The sequence below is a fragment of the Astatotilapia calliptera genome, chromosome 16, assembly GCF_964374335.1.
Source record: "Astatotilapia calliptera chromosome 16, fAstCal68.1, whole genome shotgun sequence".
Taxonomy (NCBI): domain Eukaryota; kingdom Metazoa; phylum Chordata; class Actinopteri; order Cichliformes; family Cichlidae; genus Astatotilapia; species Astatotilapia calliptera.
The window spans coordinates 19,538,728-19,561,699 of NC_137437.1; the positions used below are offsets into that span (position 1 = coordinate 19,538,728).

General features: G+C 42.9%; 1 protein-coding gene across 3 annotated transcripts in view; it reads left to right on the plus strand.

Moving 5' to 3' along the window:
• The first annotated feature begins 768 nt into the window (after positions 1-768).
• LOC113007666 (FERM, ARHGEF and pleckstrin domain-containing protein 1) overlaps positions 769-22,972 on the plus strand; it is a 59,999-nt gene continuing 37,795 nt past the window's right edge. For all 3 annotated transcript variants that reach the window (XM_026144457.2, XM_026144458.2, XM_026144459.2), the window contains exons 1-2: positions 769-1,048; positions 4,199-4,405. In XM_026144457.2, the coding sequence (XP_026000242.1) occupies positions 4,226-4,405 (180 nt within the window). In that variant the 5' untranslated portion in view covers positions 769-1,048; positions 4,199-4,225. The remainder of the gene's footprint in view (positions 1,049-4,198; positions 4,406-22,972) is intronic.

Genomic DNA, 22,972 nt, shown 5'->3' on the forward strand with positions numbered 1-22,972 from the left:
GCAGACCACACACAGTACACACAACCGGGAGGAAACAGAGGGTAGGACATTACCACTTCCACTTTTTATTTAACAAAAGAGTACCTGTTTCAATACATGCTGACATTGCTTAGTACTGCTTTTTTCTTCTTCTTTTTTAAATTCTTGTGATTGTTTACCCTTTCAATTTTCCTGGTGCCTGAGGCAAATACATAAACAACTGTATAACACACATAAGGAAGAAAACAGTGAGTTTGAAATCACAACAACTTTAAAGTGGAAATATAATACAGCACATACCCATTAAGCAGTAACTTTCGAGGTAACTTCCGGGATTGCTCCCTAAAGCTTCCCTGCTGGTCCTCTAACGTTTCCACAAACGTGACCTTGGTTTACCAAAGTGGTTTGCGCCACTATAGTGTAACTACTGTAACTATAGGACCACTGCAGTGTAACTATAGTGCAACTATTTTATATAAAAATAATGTAACTACATGATGTAACTATCTATAATGTCACTATAGTACAACTTTTGTTACTTAAGCAATAGTTACACTATAGCGCCACTATAACCATATTGTAACCATAGTGTAGCTATAGCTATAGTGGTACAACGCCAGTGGGTTACCCGTATCACCGACTGTGAAGAAAATAATACATTTAAGGATGTTTTCGCACTCTCTTGGTAAATGTAAGTCTTATCTTAACTTCTAAAGTTTGAATGCAGTGTTTTGTTTTGTTTTACAGCAGCTGCCGCTGGGTGGTGCTGTTGCTCCTCGGTGTGCAGCTGCTGTTCGGAAGGTGGAGGTGCTGCTGCACCTCCTTCATTGTCTGAGTGAATTCAGCAGGAGTGGATCCGTCGCTCGGTTCAATGTAATCCCGTCTCTCCCCGGCTCACTCACTCAGTCGTCCGCCATGGCGACCGCAGGAAGCCTCCTGATCGCTGCGAGCTGTGTCTAAAACTCATCTGGGATTCATTTTCCCCCAATTTTTCCGGACGTGGATGTAGTCTTCCCCTTCAGAAGGGAAATACTTTCGTGTGGACAAGCCCGCATTTCGAGACACGGGGGTAAGAATCGTGCAGCCCGAGTCCTCTCTCTCACTGTGCTCTTTAAGGGAAGTGATTCAACTTGTTTGAGGAGATTAGGGTTAAGTCTTGGGAGTATCTTTCCCGTGTTGTTTCGTGATGCTGGATTTCGAAGGTGGGGAATAACTATCACTCCGTGTGAAAAATCCTTCTATGTTGCTAGGGACTGTCCTTTCTGTCCCTGCAGTGTGGCTTGCATTGCACAGATATACCTTAGCAGTATGTGCAGACGCCGCAGTCGTTGGGGGTTCCGTTTCTCTGAGACGATCCATGCACGCTCTGTGACATTTAAAAGATTGCAAAGATCAAACAGTGGGTGTGTGCATTTAGCAGTTTCCAGAGGCTGTCCAGGTGGGTCCGAGCAATGCGTTAATGTCACATGTACTGTACTGGCTGATAATGTCCCGAGGATTACAGCAGCCTGCTCTATTAACCTACATTATATTTATGGTGTGACCACACTTCAGACTCCATGAGCTGAGTCTACAGTGACTGTAGCATTCGAGTTATTGAGACTCTTTTGCATATCCCTTAGTTACACGTATCCTGTTGGTTGTCATTCCTTTCACTTAATGGACATGTCACATTGCCAGCAGTACAGTAGGAACTTAAAGCCTTTCAGGCAATGCCAGCCACACCCATGTATCAGTGTCGATTGCGAAACACAGAAGAAATTGAGCTCTGTTTTTTTGTTATGCAGCTTCTCTCAGGTAGACAGCCTCTGGCCATTCAGCTGTCATTAAAGGATTCCAGCTGTGCAGTTGTGGACTTCATCTAGGGGCCCCTGCGTGCCTCTGCGCACAGAGGAGCCACTGTTACAACGCTGGACTCTCAATAAGCCAGCAGTCACAGCTAAACATTACAGGCTTGTGTGGAATTTCAAGCAAACAAGTTCAAAGGCAGGGAGGTTTACCCTGAGAAACACTCAGGGGTCTGCAAATGTCCCTTTTGGCATTGTATGCTGGACGAGTACGCTTTGTGTCACTTTCTAGCCCTGGGAACAAGGCCATCTGTACTACTGCCTGTTTTTGTGTTTGTTTGGTCCTGTGTTACCTATTCAGAGAGGCGCACAGACCCGGAGTCATGACTGGTTGATTCATGATGCTTGGTGCAGGGGAGGGTACGTGCTGACTGAAATAATCAGAGTCTACTCTTTCACTGCCCTCTGTTTCACTGGTGCCTTGTTTGAAGAGTGTCCGGTTACGTGGCGTGCATGTGCAGGTCATGCAAGCCATGAATTTACAGAGTTGACATAATACGCTTGCCAATAATCAAGAGCCAGGGCCACCGAGCGGTGACAGCCACTCGGATCAAGTGTCAAAAAGAACTGGGCTTGATTAGGGGAAAATATGCTCGTTTCCATTCAGACTGCCCCGGTGGCAGCTTTTAGGTCTGTTTTTGATCAGCCCAAGGGAGCGTGCACTTTAACTGGAATACAGCAACATCTCTCACCCACTGCGCTGTGATGACAGTGTACAGGCAGGTGAAAATGATACAACATGGTCCCCAAAGTCTTATAACAGAGAACTCAAAGATGAACTTTCCTGATTAATTGCATTACAAAGTGTCCTTTACTTTTTTAGCCTTTTACCACAATACATCTGGACAGAATGGCCTTGACAGCCTTAACAATCACTTGACAGAAAATTGGTTTCCTATTCAATCAGTCATTCCTCAAGTAAAACTGCCTTTTTCCTGTTTTCTTGTTTCCTTTCTCTTTCTGGTAAATAATATCTGTTTATCTTTGGTCGCTTGTCACAGTTTTCTATCACCCAGCCGACTGATTTTTCAATCAGTCAGCAATCATCAATTAAAAAAATAAAATTACAGTCAGCAGACCTACTAGCCATCGATCCCTACACCATCATCGCACAGAATTTACAGTGTCCACTGTCCTCGGGCTATATTCTCCACACACTCTACTGGATTACATTATCCACTCCTTTGAAATGCCTTATTCAGCTCTCAGCTTAAACTTGGCACCAGTCGTTCACCTCTGCTGCGGCTGAACAACTGCCCAGTGGCCTCGGTGCTCTGACGAACCGCTCGGTGAGGTCTCGGGATGACATCAGCCTGCTGGAATGTGTAATGAAGAGAGAATTAAGCAGGACAGCAGGGCCTAAGGGGATCTGGCTGTAGATACATGGTGGCGGGGTGGGGAATGGGGGGGGGGGATAGTGGCCTGATCAAGTGTCAACCCGAAATGAATCCATGACTTTGTCCAAAACATTCAGCCATCTGGGAGAGTCATTGACTGAGTGATACTGCAGATTTTCCCACATTCCAGATGCACCTCAGCTCTTTCTGGTTTTGGATGTAAACCTCCAGCACTGGATGCTTTGTAGCGATGGTACCCATCATTTATATTTGTCATGTTAGTTACTTTCTGTGGCCTGTTGAAGCCATTCATCTATTAGTTATGGATTGGAAAGAGCCTGGTTGCACGAATTGGATGTTTTCCCTTTGCCATCATGGGCTTCTTCCCGCAGCCAAAAGGCATTCGTGTTATGTTAATTGGTGGATGTGGGAGTGAACAGTTGCCTGTCTTTGTGTTAGCTCTGATTGGCTAGTGACTTGTCCGAGGTGTACCCCATCTCTTTCCCTGCTTGCCCAATGACAGCTGAATTGGGTAAGTGGAAAGAAATCGATGTACGTTATCTGTTATCTCTACTTTAAACCTGCAGTTTATTGATAACCGATCCAATATAGTTATTTCATCATCTGGAGTGTTTTCGGTTAATTCCTATTACTCTGGGTTTATTTAAATCAACTGTCATTCTACCGGCTCTTTGATTTTTACACTCTAGCCTCATGATTCATTTGTTAAATCAAATTAGGGCTGCCTGATTTGTGCTTTGAAATCAAGAACTTGCCTCACTCTTTTTTTAGATTAATTGGGTCTCCCACTGGCAACAATTATCAGCCATTAGCAGCGAGTGCAAATACTGCATTTGCAATTACTGTGTTTTGTGTGACATGAAAGGTCGTGCAGCCCGTCCTCTGGGAGCCGATGCAGACATTGGGCTGTACTGCACATACATCGCTGACGCTGTGAGACGGGAGTTTCAGATTTTTACCCTTTAGGTTGAATATGTTTTCCTGTGCTTGACTTCTGTCTTGCCCTTGATGCAGGCTGAGCAGTGAGCAGTGCAGCACACCATGGCAGAGCCAGACCCAGACACAATCTCCTCTGGCGCAGGGCAGCGCCTCGGAGCTCCGGAGACCCTTGGCATCAGTACGTTAGATCCCGGGCACAGACCTCCGGCCATGCCCCCCGGACGACACGTCACCGTCAGGGTCCGTATGCTGGATGACACAGAGGAGCTTTTCGACATCTCGGTGAGTCATTATCGTTTTTCTTGTTGTTGAACAGGACTTTTCATTATCGCACCGTGGCCAAGAAGCATTTCCCCGATTCCAGCTGCAGTCTGGTAACAGGTTGGCATGGTAACTGCATGTTGAATGAAACTGGATGGATCTTAGTAATGTCAGGGTTCCTCCAGTTTATTGTGGGTTATTCAATTTCTGCTCACTCTTTCCTAATCTCCCAAAGTGTTTCAAATCTGCTCTACAGCTGTCGCTATTACTACACCACAATTATTCTTCTGCTGCCAGGGTTCTCAAAACGCAGCTCACGGGCCAGAGGTGGTCCTTGGAAATATTTTATGCCGCCCTTGGATGACAAGGAAAGGATGCACGATTCTACAGCTCACTCATGGAGAGTTCATGCCCATGCTATGATGTTGCACGACTGAACGAGACCAAGAGAGAGAAGCAGAGCAAAGCATCCCTGTTCTTAAAGCTTTCCAAACACTGGTGTTATCTTAGATAATTTAATGAAAGCAGATAGGTACAGACGAGAGAGACAAGAATATGTCTTATTTGTCTTGTTTGAGCTCCCATTCGAATTCCATTCTTGACTTTAGGATTTAGAGGATTAACGTTCTCATCACATGGCTCTAAATTTGGACACAGTATGCGAAGGCGGATGTGCTAAAATTAGACACTAATTGCTAAGTGCCTTCTACTATCTGGTCACAATGCTTAAAATGCAAAAAAAAAAGAAAAAAGTAAAAACATATGTTCATTGTGTAGAGGAGAAAGAGAAAATACTGGTATTTGTCTGAGGATAGAGTAGAACAACGAGCTACATTCTGCGACCAGAAGCGTTTCCTCCCAAAACAGTGGAGCGAGATGAGTAGATAGTGAAAAGTAGTGATGGAGGGAAACAGATACAGCAGCAGCCACACAGGACCTGTTTAATGTGTATGAATTGACCCCGGCAGTGAAGTTGCTGAGCTTTACTGACAGTTAGTGCGTGTGCATTGCAGGGTGGCTGTGTCCTTTTGGCTGTTTCCCAAGGCAGTGTGGGTAAATGCAGTTCCTTAGGCAGTGCATGACTCTTAATCTTTCTAGAGGTGTCATATGTTCTTCTAATACTTAACGCTCACTAGGTTCTCCCAGTGAAATCCTGTTTAATTGCACACTTGTTTATGTCTACTTTTTTTTTTTGTACTAGTTTTTCTCACGCTAGTTTGTCAACTGCAATATCATCCAGCCGGTGATGCTTAAATTTGATATGAGTCTAGAGCAGGAGTGGAAGGGATTTTTTTTTTTAGTCCGCTTCAGGGCTTGCAATCTGTGGAAAACCTGCAATGGGAAACTCCGCTTACAAAGGTGATCTCAACCTCAGAGTTTAATACATTTTTTATGACGTTTCAGTGTCCCAAAGCTGTGTTTAACACTACTCTAACCGCCAAGGAGTACACACGCTGACACTTTGGATCTTCGGTGGTGAAAAAGAACATTAAACGACTAAATACTGTGCACTACAAGAAATATATGTAAGTGACCCTTTTTGCAAGGCCCTAAAATGTCCTTCATTATGTAGCTGAGCGGTTGTGATGGTGAGTTTTCAACGTTTTCTCGCCAAGCTGGCCTGAAACAAGCTGAGGCTGCGAATCAGGGGAGGGTAACAAAAGGCTCTCGCTAACAGAAAGCTTTATTCATGCTCAATTTAACACACATTATATCCTTTGTCACAAGTCAGTACTTGAGATAAAAAGCTCTGTGGCCTGAATGTTGTTTTTTGCCCAGAGGTATCAACAGAGAAGATATTTATCTCAGTCACTGGCTTGCATTCAGGGTGGAAAGATCTATTATAAAATAAAATAAAATAAAATATATATAGATATGTATAGACACATATACATACACACACATCTATTTATTTACTATGTACATATAGTTCAGTGAGTATGTTGAGCTTCTAAAAACAAAAGGTTACTTTATTATTGCCAAGCAGTGTATACACTGATCAGTCACAACATTAAAATCATTGGAATTTAATAATATTATTTATCTCATTACATTGCAATGTTTAACTGGGAAATCTTGGGTGATTGGGGTTCACATGGGTATTATTTTGACATCTATCGCATTTCTAATGGTTCTTATGCAGCTCCTCTTACCAGTGGCACTCCCTGATGGCAGCAGTCTCCCACAGCAGGACAGTTTACTCCACCCCACAGCAAAATTGGTTCACGAATTACTCGAGAATTGTGACAAAGAACCGAAAGCTCACTTCATCCGGCCTCCAAACTCCCCACATCCCAATCAGGTCAAGCATCCACTTGAACGAGCCCAGTTCACGGAGTCCCCATTCCACACTCCACAGGACTCAAAGCACCAGCTGCCCACGTCCTCACAGGACACCAAAGGCTCCAAGTCCACGGCCCAATGAGTCAGAACCAGATTTAGCAGCATGAGGGAGACCTTTAAAACCTTAGAAAGGAGTTTTTACTGGAGTTGAGGTAAAGCAATTTTAAAGCACATTTAGTTGCCTGAAGCGAGTTGCTTTCTTTCAGCAGTAATTACAATTTGTTTCACCAAGTCGCAACCCAACTATCCCTGAGATACAGAAGACATATGTCAACTTTGTACACACTGTGCTGATGTTAATCTCTTCCCCGCAGCAGTGAAGTGAGATAGCTGCATGGTCTACAAAACACATCTGTCAAGCAATTATCCAGTCTTTTATTTCACAACAGGAACATGCAGCATTGTTCAGGAAGAGGCAACTCATCTCAGATGATTTTATTGTCAAAGTGATTCAAGGCAGGAATTTTTTTGGGGGGGGCGTCTCTTTAAGAAAACATAAAATGTCTAACCTCACCCTGTTACTGATACTGAAGGCTTCAGTTCCCGTTCCTCTGTTTGAGAGGGGTAAGTTTCCACCTCAGCGGGCAGAGTATCAGATGGTTGAGAAACAAAAAGGGGCCACAGAGCCTTCTCATGGGTCGCATACCATGCTGTGGCCTAGTTAGCACTCTGGCTGTGAACACTTGAGTTGATGCTGATAAAGTCTGGCTGCAAAAACCTGGACAGCGGTAGACTGGCCTCCTGAAACATGACTAAAATCTAGTCCATCGTTTTTGTTTAATTCCAAAAAAAGCAGAAGATTGAAGATAAAGTCGTTTTGGTTTAGATTCAGTGGGGCAGGAGAACAGACTGCCGTCTGGCCTTGCGTTCCTCGGGCTAACATACGCCGACACCGTGTGTACTGATGTTTTGATGCTTATGTTTGCTGATGGCTGGTGGAAGCTCTGCAGATTTTGTCCGTGAAGAGTGTTATTGCAGCATGCATTTAGCAGTTGGCATGTGGGGGAAGGGATGATGAAGGCAGAGTGGAGGAGAGTTATGTTCATTCCTGTGAATGAATGAAGGAGTTCAAATCCATCGGGCCAAACCTTTCTGCTAGAATAGCATCAGGTACAACCTTATATGGAATACATCTAATCTGATTCTGATTTAGCAAAACATTAGAAATTCAGACACATACCATCTCTCTCTCTCTTTCTATCATATTGCACTCCTACTGCTGGTCTTCCTCTCTCACTATAATGAGCCACTGAGGACTGCAGTCTGTCCTCTCCTGCCTTCACTTCACTTTGTCCATTACAGCCACAGCCCCTGTTAAAAGTCTACCTGCTGAGGCAAATCCTGAATTAATTAAATACAAACCTCTTAATCGCTATGCATTTTAATTCGCTTTCCATATGCGGTTTTTACTGCAATACTTTTTCTTTCCTAATAACTAATAACATCAACAGTACATACAGGTTTAGATTAAACCACGGCGTGCTTCTTATTCAAGCTAAGCATCACGCAAAACTGCTGAATAGACATGTTGTTCTTATTCCCCAGTGGATGAATACTTCTTATATTACGATCACCTGAATTCCACTCAGTCACCTCAGCTTCAAAGTATTCACTTAATCTGTGAGTATTGGAACAGTTACTACACTATGTTGGTGTTATTTGCTAATTTGCCAGTAAGCTGTGCGTTATCTGAGCAATTTCAATAGGCATGCTAGAAGTCTAGTTCAGTCTTGGTATTTTTACACATTACATCCTTAACAGATTCTGGCCCATATTGACATGATAGCATCACATAATCGCTGCAGTGTTTTTGGCTACACATCCATGATGAGAATCTCTTGTTCCACTACATCCCAGATGGGTTTACTTGGATGCTTTCATATTCAAGAAACCAGTTTAGGGTGATTTGGTCTTTGTGATCTGGATAGATCCATTACTACAAATTCTGATCCTTCCACTTGAAGGTCACAGCAGAAATGTAAGTTTTTCTTTTCTTCTATTGTTGTCACGGGCCACCGGGGCAGACCGTGTGGAGTGAGTGGAGGACCCAAGAGCAAACAGAGGTGAGGACACAAAAACCGGACTTAACAGAAGGCGAGCCTTTATTTAGGGCCGAAAACTTAAGGAACAAGGCAGCAAAGCAACTGAGGGAAAACCTGAACATAGACTGGGAAAACTATGGCTAAACAAAGTACAAACTAGGACTAGTTAAGGCTGGGGAACTATGACAAGGGGTAGGGGAGATAACACAGACGACGCGACACAGACTGTAAGAAACACAGAGACTAAATACACATGAGGGATGATCAGGGGAAGTGGCCACACATGGGAACGCAGCTGACACACATGAACTTAACGACAGGACAGGAGGAGTGAGCTGAATACACAGACAGTGAATGCAGGCCTTCAAAGTAAAACAGGAAACATGAGACATGAACCGGGGAGACGTAGTACAGGGGGAGGTGACATAACTGACAGCATGAACTTGACAGTACAAGACACACAGACATAAACACACGAAGGGCAAGGGAGACGTAATGCAAGGGTGACATAATTACAAAAAGGGCTGGACTACCTTAAAGAACCTAAGCAAACAATAAACATCAAAATAGGTTAAGCATAACACACTGGGTCACACGACCCAGGACCATGACACCTGTCCAATTTTGCATTATAGACTCAGTTTTCTGTTCTTTGCTGAAATGAGTAGCATCTCGTGTGGTCTTCTGCTGCTGTACCAGATCGGTGTGCTCTTCTGCATACCTTGGTTGTAACACTTGGTTATTTGAGTTACTGTTGCCTTCCTATCAGCTCAAAGCAGTCTTGGCATTTTCCCCTTGACCTCTGACATCAATAAGGCATTTCCACCTAGAGAACTGCTGCTCACTGGATAGTTTCTGTTTTTTTGGACCACTCCCACACAGCCAGATGGTTGTGTGGGAGAATCCCAGCAGATCAGCAGTTTCTGAAAAACTCAGACCAGCCTGTCTGGCACCGTTAACCATGCCACATTCACGTTCGCCTTTCATCTCCATTCTGATGCTCGGTTTGAACTTCAGTAAGCCGCCTTCACCATGTTTACATACCCAAATGCATTGAACTGCAGCCATGTGATTGGCTGACTAGATATTTGCTTGACTGAGCAGTTGGACAAGTGTACCTAATAAAGTAGCCAGTGAATGTAGATTTACTGTCAAGGTCAAACCAATTCTATGATAATGTAACTGAACACCTTATCCAACATTGCACCGAGATCCACAGATCAGGGAATCAGTTGCTGTTACAGATTTCACACTCAAGGCGTAAAGCAGATGTCAACCTTGCCATGGAATAAACTTCTTCTTACCTTTAGATCAGCTTAATCAGTTCCCTGTTTTAAACAACTTTCAAAAACCCACCTGCATTGACAAGCTGTATAACATTATAACCATAGCCTTATAATTCTCTTTTCTTTTCCTCTCTTTATATATTTTGAAATGGTTTAATGCTGGCATTTTTGCAGATTTAATTTAAGGACCTTGTCATTCTGGTTTGGAAAAATGCTATAAAAATTAAGTTTATTGCTATTGTTGCCCAACACTGCGTCCTCTTGAGGTTTTGAGCTGATTTATGTTACTTTTTTTACTTCATACTCACTCTATCGCCCTTCTTTTCGACTTTTCAAAGCCCCGAGCTTTTGTACAATAGCAGAAAATGAGAACGTGGTGCAAAACACGGCGTGTTGTCGGTGAATCTCGGGGGTGTTGATGCATCAGAGTTTGAGCCATCAGTTTAGATTACAAATCAGTGGATGAAAGTAAACATGTTAATGAACACCCCACTGGTGTTCGGCGCTTCTCCTACCATTGTCTTAGGGTGGAAGCCTACTCCCTCCCTCCCCCAGTGAAACTCATTTCCCCACATGAAGCCACAGGGGGATAAAAATGAATCAATAAATAGGAATAATAAAATTAAATTACCTGATTTATGTGCCCTTGTTTCAGCACAGTGTGAGAGCCTTGTTTTGCGGTCATTTGTGGTTGCACTAGCTTGTCTCATGATTTGTGCTTGTGTTTGCAAGTGTATGCATGTGTACATGTGTTTTTAGGGGAGGAGCAAAGAAGAAGATGTAGCACAACAGAAGAAGAGTGGCAAGGCTCTGTAGCCATTACCGGTATCCTGCAGAAGATGCTGCTGCCTGATTATCACGACGCTGTCTGAGAGCCTGTCAGTCTGACATATTTAAAGTTTACATAACTAAATAAGGATGCTGGATCCATCTCCACTCCTTTTTAGGCATCCTTTTAGTGTGAAATGATAAAAAATTAATCAAGAATGTTTCACTGAGTAGATTTTTTTATGCTAACTATGAACGCAGACATCTATATTTAACCTATTTTCTGTTGCTGGATGTGATTTCTCTCTCTCTCTCATCCTCTTAACTGAAAGTGTTCAGAGGAAACCGGGGAAGCAGGGGCCACCCGGGCTAAAAGAGGGCTGTGTCACAAAAGAGAGAACCTTCATTAGAACAAGCCTACTCTCACACCAGTCCAGAGGGCTTAGCATCATCCGGCCACTCTCCACTTTTCTCCCCATATGCTGTCACCCATTCATTGTGATGAGAAGCAATTAGAGGAGCTCTAGTGTGCCTTGTTGTCCGCTGAATGGCAATGAGGTCCTGACTTAATGAGCAGAAGCACGATAAAGGGCTTCTTTCAGCTCAGTCTTAAACAGCTTATGTATGGTTGTTCAGTGACTGACTGACCGGCAGTGAGGACAAGTACACACCTGTGGAGCGACGCCCAGATGCATATGGAGAGTCGAGTACCAGGGGTGCATAAATAGCTCCATTCTGAACATTGATCTTAATAAAAAGGAAGCAATGGGATTGGCAAATGCAGCACGTACCGATCAGCGTACTTATTAAATCTGACATTCAATCCACTGTCATTAGTGTACAATACAGCTAATTAATTGCACAAAGCCGTCCATTAGTCGTGGTGTTGTACTCACGTTATGAAGCTGTGGCGTGACGCATACGTTTTCTTAAATGTTTACCCATTAATAAAAATGACAGTCATGGTAGTTTCAGTTTGGGGTTTCTTAGTGCATCAGTTGAATATCTTTTTCCACGAGCTGCTCGTTTGTTATGTATGCTGATAAGTTTTAAATATGCTAAATAAATCAAATAAAAAGCTACATTTTAAAAGCTGATTTCAAGACGGCTTTGCTCTCTACACAGAGAGCGTTGTTCAGCTGCATCCAACCAAAGCCTGCTGTGTGTTTGGTCAGTGCAAATGGACTATAAGAGGACTAAAAATGGAAACCATAAAACTTCTGGTACCAAGAATCTCCACCCTAATGGCTTATATACATTTGCTCTATCTCTTTAAAACAATTATGGTAATTTAATCTTGCGGAGTCAGATACGAGGAAGCCCTAAAGCCTATACCAGTGCTGCCAATTTCAGATGACAGATTAGCCATACAGACCAAAAGGGAACGAATCTGAATCTATTTTAATATTTGAATAATCATTACAGGCACATTTTAAGCACATATGCCAGACCTGCAGTAGCTCTAGCCTCTTAGTTTGTGAATTTGGTAAAAAAAAAATGGGTCAAAGGTAAAGACAATTTAATGATGAGTTATTCTCTAGTTTGGGAAACTAATCAATAATTGTCACTGTTTGACCGATTGCACAGAAGTAGCTCATCTGTCAGTAATGGAAATAACTGTTAGTCGCAGTTGACTGCAGCACTATAGCCGGGAATAACAGGTGTATTCATATTTACCTGTTTTATATTATAGCTCATTTGTGTCTAAACTGCATTACTGAAAACCTTCTGCTTGTTGTTTTATCGATGACTTTAAATACATCAGCATATTTTCTCTGATGGTTGTTGTGCAGAAATACTAACTGGGATAGAAAGCAATCAGCCTAGATTTCCACTCCAAGCTCAATGTATTTATGCAAAGGGAGTCTCTGAAATCTTTTGTGTCTGCACAGCGGGACGGGTCGACACCACTGAAATTCAACATGCGTATTATCTGCGCGCATAACGCACGTTTCATGTTCTGTATTTATAAACATGACACGTGGAGCGTAAAGGGAGGCAGTGCTAAGAGAGAGGAAGACGGTCTAGTCTGGGAGCACTGTGCTAAATCCTGTTAAATTCGGAGCTGCGGTGGGGACACGGTCTGCTTCCCCCAGCCTCCCGGCGCTTTAGGGGGGAGAACTGACAGAGGTAGTGGTTGAATGATTTGCGCACAGGGGATGATTTGGCACCAGCGTTTTTTTGATGAGCTGTCATTGGCTGAATGCGAATACAAATGGGATTTGATTGGCTGTTAGAGCATTCGGGGGAATGGGGCAGCATCTATGATGCACAGAGCAACACATCCAACTCTCCCCTACCTTTTACACCATGTCAATGAGTTTTCTAAACCCATTACTGTCACTCTCCTCTTCCTGATATGAGTCATGCATGAGTACAAGCCAAATCTCTTTAAATTAACTGTGTTGTTACTCTAGTAGCTTTTTTTTTTTTTTGGCGGGGGGGGGGACTTGTATAGTGTGCATCTGTTGCGGTCAATGAGGAGATGGTGACCATGGCAATCTCTCCATCCCCTGTTACAGCAAGCTCAGTCTTTGTGAATGAGGGGATTCATTGGAGAGAGCTTCCAGATAAATAGCAGCTCTCTGATTTTTATCTTGCATGTCACCAGAGAAAAGTGTTTGCAACCTGGCTGGGGAGACAATTAGAAAGAGGCGCCGATACCGCAAGGAGACTGGGAATCACAAGCATCCGAGCATGTGATATTTGCCTGTTCTGCTAACATATTACATTTGTTCTCTTTTGGGAGCCTTAAAATAGAAACATTTCTTTTTTCTGTTCTTAAGCACCGCTCTCCCGATAGTACTGCTTCAGCCAACTTTAATCTGTTGTTATTCACTCTTAGAAAACACACGCAGCTGCCTCGTGTGGCTCCCTGCCACGAAAAGGAATTATTGCTCGTTTATCATCCCACCCTCCGCTGTTAGAGATCGTCTCGCCGGCACAACTGTCGCGACCTTTGAGCGGCAGGACGTGAACCCTCCGAGGTGTTAGTTTGGATCCCCGGCTGATGTTCTTTCTGTGCACATACATCGAATTTCAACACTGTACGAGTTCTTGTTTGAAAGGGCACGTGTAATCATGCCGGTCTATGTGTGGGTTGCCATGGCTACGCAGAGAGGTGGGTGAGGAGCGTCTGATCCGGCTGCCGTGCTGCAGAGTTCTGTCTTCCACTGATATCTGCTCGGGAAGGGGTGGAGGGAGGAAGAAGCGGGGATGTTGGGTTGAGGAGTGGGGGGTTTCCATGCGGAGCATTAATATGAGAGCAAGTCGCTGGCATGGGGATTCACTGCTGCACATCATTTATGAGTAACATATTCAGGAAGGAAACGCAGCCCTCATCGCTTTTTTTTTTTTTTTTTTTTTTTGCATTCAAAACCTCTTACTTAAAATGTGACTCACAATAAGTTGTGGGGCATTATTAGCTCGTCTTCGTTTCACTGCTGATTGACCCATTTTCCCCTGAAAGATGGCATTGTGTTTGGGATGGCAAGGGAGAGGGGGGCGGGGGTCATATGCTCAGTTTGACTATAAAAATAAATAAATAAGTCAAATAAATGGAAGATTTGTGTGGTTTTTAAAAGCTGAGACATGCAGTGAAAAGATGAAAGCCTGCGTCAGATGTTCCACTGGTGATACAGATTGAGGACGGGGGGGGGGGAAGAAGATCAAAAATAACGGTGGCATTCATGCGTCTTGCATCATTGTTGCACTGACTGACTGTCTTCTGCCAGGAAATATTCTCATGCTTTCCTCACATGAACTCTGAACCCTCGGTTGCCTTTTTCTCATGGCATGAAATTGAAATCCCACAGAGGGGTTTTTGTGAGGGTGGCGGGGGTTGTTGTCCCCCACATCCTGAAATTTAATCAGGTCATTTAGGATGAGAGCCACGGGAGAAGCGCTACAGCAGGAATTATCCGGTAACTGATGGCTAAGAATACTAATATGTGAAGAGACACATACTGATAAAAGGAAGACGGTATTTTTACCAGATAAATATCAGGGATACCTTAAAGGATTGTGGAATAGCCCATTTAATCAATATCAAGGCATTCAAAATGATACCATATAATGATTTGATGTAAACAAAAACAATCATATTGAATATTCTATGATGTAAAACTACAATATCTATGTATACTTAGTTTCCATCTGGGGTTTTCATATCAATCTGAGTCAGGTACATGACTGTCTGCCAGGAAAACCAGTTTTCCAGGATTTCAAGTGTTTCCTGCATCCAGATAGTTGTGCGCTAATCTTCCTTTTTCTTGCTCTGGTCATTGTTAATACATGTAAACCAATTAAATAATCAGACAGCAGCAGATGGGTTTGAAATTCATGAAAATCAGGCCATCTTTTGCTGCCCTCAAAGTCTGTTTACATGCATGCAGTCGAAGCCCACTCAAACACGTAAAAGTCTTCAAACACAATCCACAAAGCTTTCAGAACAAAATATCTGTCCCTGCCTACAGATTCTTGCTGCTGCCTATCAGAGCAGTGGATTTCCCAAAGAAGGATGACCAAGCAGTTGCATGGTTTTGACTGAGTATGGTGAAGAAATACCAGAGCTCATCTTTGGCTTTACTTGGGAACAACTGAGCAACATTATCAGAATCAGAATCAGAATACTTTATTGATCCCTGGGGGAAATTATTTTTTGTTACAGTGCTCCATTTTAAACCAACATTAAGACAAGACAGACAATACACTAACTAAGAATAGTACAATATATACATATATATACATACATACATACATACATAAGTCACTCATAGATAAATAGTTGGAAAAGAAACATGTGTAGTTGTAGCAGCAAACAGTGTGTTAAGTGGATGCGTTGTACAGGGAGATGGCCACAGGCAGGAATGATTTCCTGTGTCGTTCAGTGGTGCTTTTCGGTAATCTCAGTCTCTCACTGAACGAGCTCCTGTGACTGACCAGCATGTCATGGAGTGGGTGGGAGGTGTTATCCAACATTGTCTTTATCTTGGACAGCATCCGCCTCTCCGACACCACCTTGAGGGAGTCCAGCTCCATCCCCACAACATTGCTGGCCTTACGGATTAGTTTATTAAGTCTGTTGGCATCTGCGACCCTCATCTGCGGGGGTTTTGTTGGATTAACTTTGTGAAGTTATGTTTCTAGCTAGCCAAAGCCTTCCCAGACTCGAAGTGTATTGCAGCATGCTGAATTTAGATATCCATCATGTATCACAATTAAAGGCTGCAAAAACATACAATTAACCAACAACTAGACAATGGAAAATTAATCAACACCATTTTTACAGTTATTTGTGTTAATAAGCTATTACTAAGGAAACATAGTCTCTATATTAATCAATAATGAAAGGAAATGTTGTCTCAGAAATATTTTGGCTGTTTTTCCTATGAGGCAAATAGAGAGCACTTGTATTACTGGAGCTCTTGTATAGCAAATATTTACATTACGCGTAACCCCTCAATTCCCTGTAAAGCAAAAGCAAACAGGTGACAGTGTAAACACAGCTGTAAATGTAGATTTCAGTTCCCCGTACATTATCCACACTATTTCGTGGAGACACAGAGTGAAACAGCACAGAGCCACTGATGAAAGCTGTCACCGACGCTGTCATGTTGTGCCTGACAATATCATGCTGCTCTGCTTCCTATACTGTGCACAGGTGCTTTGGGAAAACTGATGCCTTTATAATAAGTCTTGTTCCTATGGTAACCAAGATGGATATCTCTTTGTGGAGGATCGTCGTATTTGTTTGGTTCACACAGCAGCGACGGTCGACTCTATCTGCCGATGTGACCATTTGCCTGCTGTCAGTTTGCAAAGAAAGGACGAGGCGAACGCAAACATAACCCGTGATTCTTTTCGTCTCGTGACCGACTCGTGAAGACGGGGGATCCTCTGACTTCCACACGCCGTTTGACTGCAGCTTCAATGGGCTCGCTTTTCATTAAGCTCTTGAACTGCTGTATCCCACTGACTGAGTAGCAGCGGGGTAGGTAGACATCACAGCTCGTGATGGGTGTGGCGGCCGTGCCGCTCTTAGTGAGCCCGCAGTCTTGCCTGTGATGTCCTTCTGGTCTCAGATAAAGGGTGAGACCCTCACGAGAGCTGGTTTGCCTCGGCTGCACAGCAGCTTCACGACAGCAGTGCCCCTCTTCAATAAATTATGAATTTCTCATTGAGATTCGCAGGGCTAATTAACATGTCAGAACGGACTAGCAGTGTGATATCATGGGATTATCCTTATCCACTCCGGGTGCTGTGGCTGTACCTCTGCTGCTCTCCTGCTGAAATCTTCTTATCAGTTAGAAATTTCTGCAACACATGTGCTGCCCTTCTTTTTCTCGTGTTATTTGCTGCAATACTTGATGGGTAATTAAAACATAAAAAAGTGCTGAAGGCTGTGCTGTAGCTCTGCCTGCAGTGAAGTCATTCCCATGATGCAGTTGCCCAACATGTTGTGTATGAGAATGCCTTTCAGCTGCACCTGAGTCTGCCTCCCACGGCACCCTGACTGTAATTGAATTTGGGGTCTCGTGGGTAAATAGAAGAAACGTGTGGGAGGAAGAGTCAGGGTGAATGAAGCAGAGATTGAGGGAGGGACATGAGAGCATGTGTGTGTGTGAGAGAGAGAGAGAGAGAGAAAGAGGGAGGGAGTGAACTATTTAAACCAGAAACCCCAGCTGTACTTACGCCCACCGGAGAGCGTCTACCATAACAACGCTGCCCTCTCTTACCCCTTGGTATTAAAGTGGAAACTGTTGCATAATCTACTTTGGAGACTAGCAAACTAAAAGTTATCATTTGTCCTGGAGAAACCAAACTCGAAAGTTTTTTTTGGGGGGGGGGGGATTCCTCACTTTTCTTTTATGTGTGATTTGACCTTTAGTCGAGCTGCTCTTGAGCTTTTCGTCCATCTCTATTGAGAAGCGATGCGCGGAAGTCTGGAGCAAAAAGAGTCAGAGCTCTGTGATATCAGAGGATTCATTCCAGGGGACGTCTGCTTTCAGACAACCAGCGGGGGTTGGGATCGTTCAGGGAACTTTAGGTCTTCGGAGCACTCCTTAAGAGAACTTGTCATGCCAAGTGTTTGCAGAATAGCCAGTTCAAGTTGCCTTTTGTCAAAGCCAGAATGAAGCTTTCCTGTTTGTGTCCTCGTCAACCACACGAGTCCAATAAGAGAGTCAAGCTGCTTGATAACCTTTAGAGGAGCAGAATTGGGGATATTTTATCTTGTTGTGACGTTTCTCTGGAGACACAGGTCTTGTCGTACTGGATGACTCACTTGCTTTATTTCATTGGGAGTCATTATGGAGCAATGTTGTCTGGGTGCTCGTTCACATAGGCTCAGTTGACCTCCTTTAGACAGAGAGGCAGCATGGAAGCATTTAGCCTGTTTAGTCAGAGAAATTGCACTTGAATGACCGTAATGTAAGTAGGTGATTACACTCCGCAGTCAGATGTGAACCATGGGGTTTGAATAAGCCCAGCATTTGTGGCAAACAATGCTGAGTAAACAAAATAGTACGATAGCATAATTTTGCAAAAATGATGACCTCTTGTCCTCTTTTCCTGCCTTTTTGCTGGTTATTGAAAATGTGGCATTCCTGCTCTGGTGAAGACGGACAGGAGACAGATTCCATGACAAAAAGAGCAGAAATCAGAGACTTGGAGCTTGCTAGCCTAACCCAGCATGTGGTGTTCCACCAGAGACAGTCACATCAGTTGATCAAGAACAATCTCAAGCAAAGTGGGCACGTAGACAGTGAGCAAACAGCTAATATACAGGCAAGTAATAGAAATAGCTGCAGAGAACACAGAATGTACTAATGGAACTACTTTCCTTTTAATTTAGGTAATTTAGGTAACCCCCCCCCCCCCCAAATGTTCATTGTGCTGCAGAGTGGTTCATGAATAGTTCCTCCTTTATGTTAAAAGTGGGAGGTGAAGGATGTTTGGCGTCTTTGTGTACTGCCATGCAACGTCAGTAACCTGTCGTTTTTCTTGTGCAAACAACCAGAAGTTTCAAAGAGCTGACAAAGGAGAAAAGCAACAGCTGATGGCTGATTCAACAGAATCCAGGAATTCTTGCTAAATATCGAGCCTATACTGTGTATACGTCCATTATCTGTGAGGGATTGTTGCCAGTGTTACCACCATTATTGGCTTATAAGCAGAATAGGGTCAAAGCAACTATAGGACTGCGCATTAATCCGTTCCCCACAGTTCAAGAATGAGGTATTGTACATTACTGTGCAAAAGTCTTGAAGCACCCTTTATGTTTGCTTCCAAGGAGCCATTTGTTTCCATTTCTTTAATGCGGAAGCCAACACAGTGCATTTGTGTACCAACAAGAAGAGCTATTAGCTAAAAAATGGCGTATGTCTGCATGGTATCACTAGCCATGTCTGGGCCTAAACTCCGCTGCAGGTCCATATATCAAACGACCACTATTGCATTACTGAGAGTTGAAAAACTGTCCAAAGTCTTTCATCTTTAATAAAATGATCAGCGTTCTGCTCTAGCAGGTGTAACAATTGAGTTTAACATCCAGGCATCCATGAAAACGGAATTTATGACATTTAACCGAGTTAGAAGTTAGCAGGGAGTTAGCTCGCTAGCTTCTATCTAAATACAATATAGCATGTCTTGACTGCGGGGTTTTGGAAACAAATTAAAACGTACAGCTCTGTTATCACTTCCAACATAAATGAAGACAGAAAACTAAACAGCAGTGATATTTGTAGGGTTACTGAAGTTTGGCTAGCTGGTATATAATGATGTGCTACGTGACCGCTAGCGACACAGCTATGTTAGCATAATATAAACAAGCTAACTTTTTTTCCACTCGATAAAAGTTAACGTGAGTGTTCTCGGTGGTCAGGAACAAATGTAATCGCATGGCAGGATGCTGTAAAAGGACCAAACTTCAGCCAGGAGAACAACTGAGATAATCCATCCACAATACGAGGTTAGTCATTCATATACTGCTGCATGGGCTGGGCTGTAGTTACATCTAGGGGTGGGTTCTTATAATCGATTCATCGATTAAAATCGATTCTGGCTTGGATAACGTAAAATCGATTCATTAAAATCCTGAATCGATTTTTTAATATAAATTTATTTTGCCCAAAATGCCAGAATCTCAGGTGAAATCTCACAAGATTTCAAGAACCACCAAACAGTTAAGACAGTAAATGAGAGCAGGAACACGGATTCTGCACAAAGACTTAAACACACAGCGGGACCCGCGGATCAGAATCAGTTAGATGTCGCTTTTCTCACAGTCGGGGCTGAAAGCCGACAGCTCGCTGACTCTGATCTGTCGGCGGGTCTGCGCTTTGTGTGCACGCCCTTTATGCGCCGATTCTAAAGCTGTTAGTTTGATCTCTCTCCAAACAATATTGACCGAACCAGCAGCAAAAGAAGATCCAAACGCTTCACATAAACATCGTCATGAATTCACTCAGACTTTTACTGTTTTGCTTCCACTGCGATGCACAGCTCTCTCTCTGTACTTCAAGAACAGTTTCCCTTTCTTCATTATTCGCTTGCTTGTTACGCACAAGTCTACTGTTGTTTACAGGCTGTCGGCCGCTGTTTTTTCCCTTTTACATTCTTCCGAAAAGAAAACCTCATTTCTGCTGTTCAATACTGAACAAATTTAAACTTTTTAAAATTAGATTAGATAGAACTTTATTAATCCCTCGGGTGGGTTCCTCTGGGAAATTCGATAATTATTCGATAATTATTCAAAATGCAAAACGCTGTGTCTGTAATAAAACCGCTGTAACTTCAGAGGTGATGTTCATATGTTGATTAATGGTTTTCTTTCGTTTTTGATGTACTGCAGAATATTTTTATAAAATCCCAGGCCAGGAAAATCACCTTCATGTTTTTCTGTGTTTTATCCTCAGCTACTTTGACACAAAGGCCTCTGCTGTGACGCTCACACCTGTGATAAAGTCTTGCGTGTGTCAGCTTCCTTTTTATTGATACAAAAATATGTAAATGTACTGATCTGAATTATAATATTTCTGACTGTCAAAATTTCCCAGATTTAAATCGAATCGAATTAAATCGAATCGTGGATCGAATCGATTCGGGGCCTTGTGAATCGGAATTGAATCGATTCTAGAAATCAGTGACGATACCCAGCCCTAGTTACATCCTAAGGTTTTAAAAACTGAGCTTAGATAAATGATTAGCGGTAATAAAAACCAAGGGAGGTCAACAGTGATCACTGACTGTTTTAGGAGCTTTTTGAGATTAAATAGAAGAAAATACAAAACATTGAACATGTTAACAACACAAAAGCCATATTAAACGCAGACTACTTTAGGCCCGGAAGTAGGATTCGTCACGTCATCACTTAACGACCGGCTAGAGTGTCTTCTTAAAAGAGATTAAGTTTTCTGAAAATAATGTGAATGCAATAACTTCAGAAGTAGGATTTTTAAATTAATAGCATAGAATTGTTGGTGTGTACATAGACCTCCAGCAACCTTCACCAGTGATTGTGTGGGGGAGGCTGTCTGCCCACACTTTGCCTGTGCTGGCACTTCTTGACCGCCATATGTGTGGATGTAGATCCATGTCTATGTTCATGATGTACATATTCACAGAAGTGGTCCTCACTATTAAAGAAATGTTGCTTAGTAGTTGCAATAACGCTCAGAAATCCCACATAGACTACTAAAAATGTGAAAAACGGCAGAAGATAATTACGGCTTAAACAGCTGATGACAGCCTGTTTATAGTTTTTTTTTTTTGGTCAAATGATACAGATTGTTTCTTCACTGTGATGGAACCCTTTTCTAAAAGACAGAAGAGATCTGTTTCATGGCCACAGTTGAGAAATTGTCTCACTCATGTTGGTGTTTGCGTCGATGCTTTGGAAAAATCATTTCACTGAGTCGTTTGGCTAAGAGAGTGACACTCGACACATTTTTGAGCCGCCACCAGAGCAGAGTCGCCATGCCACATCCAAGAGGTTACCATGGATATCTTCCGCTCAGTTAAAAAACGAGGCAGCATTGCGAGACTGAAAACCTTGGTTGCTTTGAGTGCTAATCTCTCTCGGTGAGACAAACCCCAGGCCCGCATTTAAACTTCACACACCTACGAGAGATTGCGTTTTAAACCTCTTACTCACAGAAACACTCATGTTAACCCCTCGTCCATTGTTTATGAATGGCTAAATTAGTCAGAGTGGGTTGTTTCACTCTCTGAAAACCCTTCAGCTCCAGCACTCTAAAGCATGAGTCCATTGTGCACATTTCCTCGGGCAGATGTTGTAGTGCTCACCATACAGCGTACAGTAATGGTTTTTGGGTGTGCTTGAAAAGCCATGAGCTGGGTGTAACATTTGCACCACCGTATTTTAACTTCCAAAGATCCCTGAAGCGGTCACAGTAATTAAAACATTATTACACAGCAAAATAGTGTAAACCATGCCTCTAAAAGTAGAGCATGCATCACACCATGGAAAGATTGATCTGTCATCATTTTATAATTGCTTACTATTTGCTTAACCGCAAGCCTTCCTTCAGCTGATTTTTCCCCTCAGATTACAGGAATCACAGTTTTCCTGCCATGGTTCTTGGTCACGCTCCATCTGCCAGAAGAAAAACGTGTATTCTCTAGTCCCGGCAACTCAGCCTGCAGACGCACAGCAACAGCTGCCTTTACTGAGCCTCTGTCTGCTCTTTCATTCATTTGCTGGCTTATTTCTCTGCTCGAGTTTCTCTACCAGCACTCTTTAATGTGAGCTTTTACCTCAGGACCAGGACTATATATCTCATCCTCTGGAGACAGCTACAGGTTCATGCAGAGTGCAGAAGATTTAAACTCTGCTATATTAAAATGTGCAGTGTAATGCAGCTTTGCAAAGTTTATGAAGCCAACACAGGTCTCGCACCACCATGCTTATTTTTTCCTCAAAAATAAGTACAGCTGTTCACACATTCAGTGTCAGTCCAAACAGAGGAAAAACACAACAAGAGCACACGCAGCAAAATGTCTTTCTTTTTTTTTAAAAATCCCACTGGTGGTGTCTGTAACTGATTTAGCAGCTGCTCACTTCTGGTATGTTTCCAACATGGTATAAAGGAGGCACTCTGAATGGCCTCCCCAGAGAACAACAAACA